Source organism: Lygodium microphyllum, chromosome 13 (assembly GCF_053477565.2).
Source record: "Lygodium microphyllum isolate KBCC chromosome 13, Lygodium_microphyllum_v1.1.10, whole genome shotgun sequence".
Taxonomy (NCBI): domain Eukaryota; kingdom Viridiplantae; phylum Streptophyta; class Polypodiopsida; order Schizaeales; family Lygodiaceae; genus Lygodium; species Lygodium microphyllum.
The window spans coordinates 121,822,827-121,830,343 of record NC_141147.1 but is presented as its reverse complement, the minus strand read 5'-3'; the positions used below and the strand labels follow the sequence as shown (position 1 = coordinate 121,830,343).

At 43.4% G+C, this 7,517-nt stretch overlaps 1 protein-coding gene across 1 annotated transcript in view; it reads left to right on the top strand.

Annotated features, from left to right (window-relative positions):
• Positions 1-778: 778 nt before the first annotated feature.
• Positions 779-7,517, top strand: part of LOC148027144 (protein GAMETE EXPRESSED 3-like) — a 72,637-nt gene continuing 65,898 nt past the window's right edge. Inside the window, exon 1 of the mRNA XM_087690396.1 lies at positions 779-1,825. Within this exon, the coding sequence (XP_087546522.1) occupies positions 1,726-1,825 (100 nt within the window). The 5' untranslated portion in view covers positions 779-1,725. The remainder of the gene's footprint in view (positions 1,826-7,517) is intronic.

Sequence of the window (7,517 nt, the reverse complement as noted above, 5' to 3'; positions counted from 1 at the left end):
ATATGCTAGACATTGTGACGTTCCCATATACCATCTTGTTCTCTATTACTTGAATCTCTATAGATCTTGTTTCTTTCTTACTTTTGCTTATGTTTCCACTCTTGCTCCACCTTTCAAATTTTGGATTTGAGAGAGAGAGAGAGAGAAGAAAAGATAAGAGAGAGGACATGAAGAACTGACTTAGGCCATAGCAACTTCGATTCTCTTGAAGGTCACTTCGGGAATGTGAACCTGCCCTACCATGCAGGCCTGCTTTTTGAAGGGCGTCATGCACGTTTTTAGGTCCATAGCACGTATTTTACTTTTACATTTTTAACTTGCACGTCACCTTTGAAGTGCATGTATTTTACAAGAGTGTCATTTTGACGGGTAGAGTTAAAAATGGCAAGTCAGATGTTAATAGACCATGGCCTAGCCCAAGGACAAGGAACAATGCCCAATGCCCATCGGCCAATGAGTCATGATTCATGGTCCACAACCCACTGCCCAGTGGCCACCGATCAGTGTTTTCTTGATTTTCGCAAAAGAGATAGTACAGGCTGTACTATCTTCAATCTAGGGTTGAAACTTGAGGAGTCCCATGGTGTGCAAAGAACACTAGTCTTCTATATATATCAAGAAGGTGAGAACCATCACAAAAGCACGTGTTGCGCAAGTGCGTGCTCTCTCTCTCTCTCTCGTATGCAAAAATAAAAAACAAAAAGGCAATCAATGCTCGTGCTCGATATAAAATGCTGGACAAAAAGGGTATGCGTCCATTTTCCCGGGGGACAAAATGATCGGTCCGGGTCCACTTTTGTGGTAGTGTCTGCGTACTGCAGTTTCGTTCGTCCGTTTCGTGCATGCTACGGCCACCAATGCTGCATCTTTCATGGCTGCCACCAACTAATGCCACAGTTTTCGTGTTTGGCTTCTGCTTTCTGGCTAACTGGCGTGTATACGGATGTCATGCAGTTTCAAAAGGCAATATTGATAAGTGCGACACAGTGGATTGCTGCAACACCTGGCGCTTCCACGGCCGGCGATCAATCTGTTATCCGGAGGCAGACATAATATGACACCATTCCACATGGACTTTTGAAGTGCTGCGACACCTTCGGCAGAGTTATAAACGATTCAGTACTCGACAGATTGCAGGCTGGGTGCTGCGAATTCATATAATCGGGAGGCGGACAGCAGGTTTCTCGGCTTCGGATTTACTGTGATCTGCACTCGACCACACTGCAGCAGTTTTGTTTTATGTTGTGGCGGAAAACTTTCATTATGCGTGCGTGAGGCTCCGAGACACTAAGGTCACTGGCCATTTAAGGGCTAGGACGTTCATTTATACTGCCTGCTACCCCTACCTGATTTAGAAGAATTCTCACTATACGATTACTCAATTGATTTTTTCTGAGGTTCAGAGAGAGTCAGAATACATGCAACGAGATATTTGTTTGTAAGGAAAACACAAGTCCATGACAACATTGAAGATATACAAAACATAAATTTGTATCGTTAGAGTGGATCATGAAGCTTGAACAATATGGCGTTGCCTTTCACTCGAGAAGAGACATAGATCAATTTGTTGGAGGCATATGTGTTTATTGGAGCTTGATATATTGCAATAGGAGCTGATGGTAAAAGAACAGTGCTACCTCAAAGATGAAAGAAGATGATGAGACCTATTGTCTTTTTGATGTGCTCCTTGATTATGGATGACATTCGAGCTGAGTGTAGAAGTTTATGCATCATGAAGAAGAGAGGATGCCGTTACATCTCTTGTTATTCTGCGAATATGTTATTATCTTGCTTCTAGCATGTGCAACAGATGTTGTTTTCACAGGTTAGTAGCACAGATGGGGGTGTGTAAAATAGGGTCATGGATTGAAAATGGAACAAGAATGAGGAAAACTTAAGTGAAGGCATGCCAGTTTTGTAAAGCTTGAAATATGTCAACATGGATGCATGTTAATACATATGCATGCAGAACTACAATCAAAGAAGAGTGCATGGACATAAATAATGACTGCACCTGCTGCTCGTGCTGCTAATACTTGATCCATTGTACTTTTTTGACTATAAATATGTTCTTTAAAGGGTGACCTGTGAGTGGTCCAGGTAGTCCTTCTATTTCTAAGGCTAGCCATGAACCTTGTGACAAGGGACTTTGAGTGAACTGCTCTTTTGTGGCAAACTATGCGTTGTTTGCTGCCAGATTACAGGTATGGTGTTTTGAACCACCATGTAAAAAGTGAAGATATAGGGTCCATGATTGGAAAGGTGCCATTGCAATAGGCAACCACTGGTTCAAGAGTGGATGCAATGTCTGGCTGGAGACAAGATGACAGAGAGTCAAAGGCTTTGGGCAGGGATGTCATACTCTTGCCAAGGGGCACATCTCCCTTACTTCTGAAATTTATCTGTAATTTGCCAAACATTCTGTATATTTACTGCTTCAACCCGAGGTTCAAACTTATTTATGACTAGTGCAATCTTGGCTGACCTCAGTGTCTCCTTATAGGTTTATTTGTGAAGCTCCCATTGATTCCTGTTTCTGCTATAAGACAATATACCATGAAGACCATGTGTAAATGTTCCAACAGAAGTGTTCTTTGAAACAATTTGCTAGTAACTGTAAGGCAGCCAGAGAAGATTGCAGATTCCTGGGGTCTAAAGATGCAAACAAAGATGGGTTGCAAATTGACTGTGACAAGGGGTAATCATTAATTGTGGATTGTGTATGCTTATGCAAATGCTTGTCAAGTTTTAACAACATTACAGCTTGATATGTAAATGCTTTCTCGAGTTCAATAGCCTCCAAGATGACATGAAGTGGAGGACTACATCAGAACACACAGCTATAGTGGTACAACGGTTGCTTGAGCAGGAATTTTCAACTTGTTACCAACGTAAGATATGGTGTGAATTTTATACAAAATGACTTTCAAGTAACAGTAAGTTTCTCAGACAGCCGGAGAACATTCCAGATTCTAGGTCTAAAGGTGTGAGAACAGACAAAGATGTAGCTTTGGTGATCCTTTTTCAGTGAAAGTATCCTTCCATTAGGTAAAGGAATAAACTGATTACAAAGTAGAAGAGATATGAGAGAACTGTACAGATGACAACCGGAGAACCATGCCTCTTTTTTCCGGGGGGGGGGGGAGGGCGACAGAGGAAGGAGGAGGGTGGCGGTGGGGAGGGGGAAGCAAATGGGCACAAATACTAGCATGTATCTTACTGTGGTCCAAAGGATTAATGGATAGGTATCCATACAGCTGTTGATTGGCTGCCGATACATTAGAAGAGTCACTGTAATTTCTCAGATCATAGGAGACAGCTGCATCACACAAGATTTGCTGGAGGTATATTTTGATGATTAATGTCAGCATGATGTCAATCTGTCCTTTAATGTCAAGCAGTCATATGGCAATAATTTCCTGTCTCTGAAAGGACTGGTAATAATGAGGGTCCATTGTTGAAAACTCCAGTACAGGAATGTGATGGCCAGCCTACGCAGATGCTTTGATGGCATGAGAAGACAGAATATTATGATTCATAAACAAACCTGGCAATTGGTCCCTGTGATAAAGTGCGGAACAATGTGGGACACATCTTTTGTGCTCTAGGGAAATCCATAGGCAATAGTGTGGTGTCCCAGTCTGTGGTTCAAAATTATGACACTATGGGGAGGGAACCATCTTGGCCAACAAAGTGCATAGAACAGAACTAGAATGAGCTATCAAGGAGAAGAACATAGAAACCTTAACAGGCCGGAAGCTCTACCATGGTTGCTTCCTAAAATGGCACAAAAAATTTTGTGAGATAGCTGTTGAAATCCAAAAATAATTACTAGCAGCTGTTGGGCCACCTGATGAGGAAATAAGTTTTCTCCAAAACTCAAGTGTAAAAGAGTAAAAGGTAACTTGCAACAACCTTTATGTGGTGGTGTGAGAGGGGTTCGTGATTGGTAGGTGTCAAGAAGGTTCTGACTCCGCCACCACCTTCAGCACATCACCACCTTCTAGTGCTTGTTGCCACATTCTAGGCTGAAGCTGCCCGCCACCACCTGCTATTTGCCTTTGCCTCCTCTTCTTCAGCTAGCATGCCATGGACTTTGCTCTACTAGCCCTCCATGGCCTGTTGTTTGTTGCCAATGCTGATTTGGCCAGCCCACCTGTTTGAGATTTGATGATGAAGAAGGTAATGATGATGCTGCACAAGGTGTGGAATAAGGAATGAAAGTGGTGTGCACATGGAGTCCCTTTTGTAGAACATGTTGGAGCCAAAACTACTCTCGCATGCCATACAAAGAAAAACTGCCTTTTCAGGGCTGTTTAATGGGCCAAAAAAATGTGACAAAAATATGCTAACTTAGGAGGCAAGGTTTGGTATCTCAACACCCCCTCTTAGGTCAAAATAGGGGCTTAAGGAGAGTGAAGAGATTGATCAGCTTTGATCCAAAAGGTTCTACCCCAAAGAGACCAAGGCATTATGCTAAGGGTCTCATGAGGCTGTGGATATCTTCTTTTGGGTCTCCAAAGTGAATAGGACTTAGGTTTTAGTTTTTTTTTTGTTTGCTTTGAGCTTGCTCCGTAGTTTGTATAAAAGTGAGACCCAGTTATACGTAGCCACAGTCAAGGGTATCAATGTAGAGGTATGAAGAGATAAAGGGCAGATAATTGTAATTGTTGCATGGAGTGTAGTAGCTGCTCAGGATTTTGGGTGAGCAATTTGCTCATGAATGCTCTACTCGATGCACAATGCATGGGCTTTTATTTTGGAGGCATGCCTACAATCATAGCTTTTCACCACATCAAACTCCCAAAATATACACACAATGCAAATGGGGTAATGTAATAGTCGCATTGCTCATGCAACAAGGTGCCACTTGGGTAGCGCCCTCATGGGAGAGTTGTTCACTTGCCTAAGTGCCCTTTTGTGATGATAAATGATGTAATGCAAAGAGTAGACATAGTAGGGAGGGGGACGCTGATATAAAAAATAAGGACACAATACCAAAACATGAATTGACCCTGTGGGGAAGCGACCCCCTTCCAAACCATGGATGTTGATGCCAAAAGAGGAGGAGCTAATTGCTGAGAATCTGATGAAGAATTCAATGTAGAAGAAACTCATTTGGAAGAGCCATGTCAGAGAAGTAGCTGCCATGGTACATCAAGTGATGTTTGAAGGTCGTCCTCAGGAGAGGAAGCTGCCATGCTGGTCGAAACTCAACCAAGAGAGAAAATGGAACACCACGTAACGACCAACACACCATGTTTCCAACCTAGTCAGGATTGGTACATACTTGGAATGTTAGTACTAGAAGAGGCTAGAACTTGCATTCCAGTTCTTCATACCAAGTGGAGTCGAAGGAGTGGGGCAGGTAGCAAAACGCACCCTCTAGGAATGAGTTGAGGTAGATGGGAACCTCCACAAGTCGGGTGGCAGCTGTATGACTTGGGCTGAACCAAAATGCAACTTTGCAGCAATGTTACTAAATAGGCATCCGGCTAGGAAGGGCAGAATAGGGCTGAGACAGTTGAGGAGTCTGTTTTGGATGATGCAGAATGTGACCAGCAATTTGTCACCTGGCTGAAGATTGCAAAAATGCAGGCAAAACTGGTTATGATGATGGGCATGATGACATCAACAAGATGGGACCTAAGGCAATCTGTAGGAGTTGCTAGGATGATGGGTGACGACTAGAGATGACCATGGCAGTAGGGTGTACAATAACAACAGTAGCTAGGCAATAAACACAGTAGGCAGCAACCTTCTGATGGCAGACAGGAGCTGTATGTGACCACACCAGGCTGTAGAAGAGTGCCAGCAGTCATTGATGGGGCTAGACAGCCACGTGATGATGAAGACTGGGGTGGCATAGGATGCAAGTAGCCTAGCGCGCACACTATTTCTAGATGAGGAACCAACTAAAAGTGGGGAGTTTACTTATGGGAAACTAAAAAATACCTGAAATTTGGGACTATTTAATGAGCTGATAAAGGTCTTATGCAGTGCAACTTTTGTAGCTTAGTACCCCTTCTTAGGCCCAAAACCAGAACCAGAAAAGGGATTGCAAGCATAGCTCACTGTGTGTGTACCTTGAGACATCTCACCCCAAAGTAGCCAAGGCATTGATCAATGGGTGCATGCCGACCGGCCAAGAACCTACCAAGACTATAGAGTTGATGGTTATGCTACCTTGGGAGTCTAAAGGGCCATTCTAGAGACGCCAAGGCATTGCACAAAGGGGCTCATCAGCTGCCTAGGGGCATACTAGGATCTGCAAAGGCAATGTTGAACAAAAATAACAAAAAGTAATAGTGCCCATGGGGGTAGGAGGGGTGGTTGTCTCACAAATCACAAAATAGTGAGCATGTACAAAGTCACTTGTAAGCTTTGTTGACGATGAAGTTATGATGGGGAAGTATAAGGAGGTATGGTAGTGACAAAACCATAGGTGGAGATTGCTCGAGGTTCAATGTGAGTAGGGTGCTCATATGTGCTTTGCTCAATGAGATGCATAGAGTAATGCTAGATGATGAGAATATGCATGCAGCAAGGTGCCATTTGGATAGTGTCCCTTATGGGGGAAAATGTTCACTTGCCTAAGTGTCCTTTTACAAAGATGATGATGATCATGCAATGCAAACAGTAGGTACAATAGGAAAGGTATGTTGAAAGACAAGAAGACAGTGCTGAAACTTGAAGATACCACATGAAGTGTAGAATCACCCTCTCAACCATTGATGTTGATGCTTAGGGAGGAGGGTCTGATGACTTTGTGTGGTGTCAAGAACTAGGATGAAATGATGTAGGTCAATAATGAAGGTAAACTTGACACCCCTTAGGTAGAAGAGCCAAAGGAGAATCATCCATCTGGTATGCGAAACATGCCCATACTCGATCTCAGGAGCAGGCTCATGTGCTAACCAAGTGACGTAGGCAAGCCTGAATGTCAATCTAGGGAGGGAAGATCCAATGTGAAGATATGCTAGGGTTTTCCAGAATGTATGAACAAAATTAAGACACAATAACTTGGACAAAAATGCAAAAATGCAAACAAAGAAGAAAAATAACTCTAAAGTAAATAAATGAATGAATGTGTGTGTAAGATGCTCAGGCAAAGCTGTCCAACAGCCAATGACTCTCGTGGTAGCGCTCTAGGGGAGTAGTCGAATTGTGACATCCACAGAAGATGGATCCCAAGTGCTGTAGCCACTAGTTAGAGCTGAGATGATATTGTAGATGATAGGGAAGCAGGCAAGAAGACATGCAGCAGGCTAGAGCTGGGCAACAGACAGAAGAAGAAATCTGATGCTGGGTGGCCTGCACAGCTGCAAAACACAGGTAGGACAGGTTGTGGATGAGAGCAGATTGCTGATGTCAGCTAGCAGGCAGTAAATGCAGGAATAGGGTGACTCTTAGAGGCTGGGCGGCAGCTGAAATCAGGGTGCCAGGTGCTGGAGAAAGTGACAATAGTTGATGGAGAAGCTGGACAGCCACGTGGATGGTGGAGATTGGATGTAGTA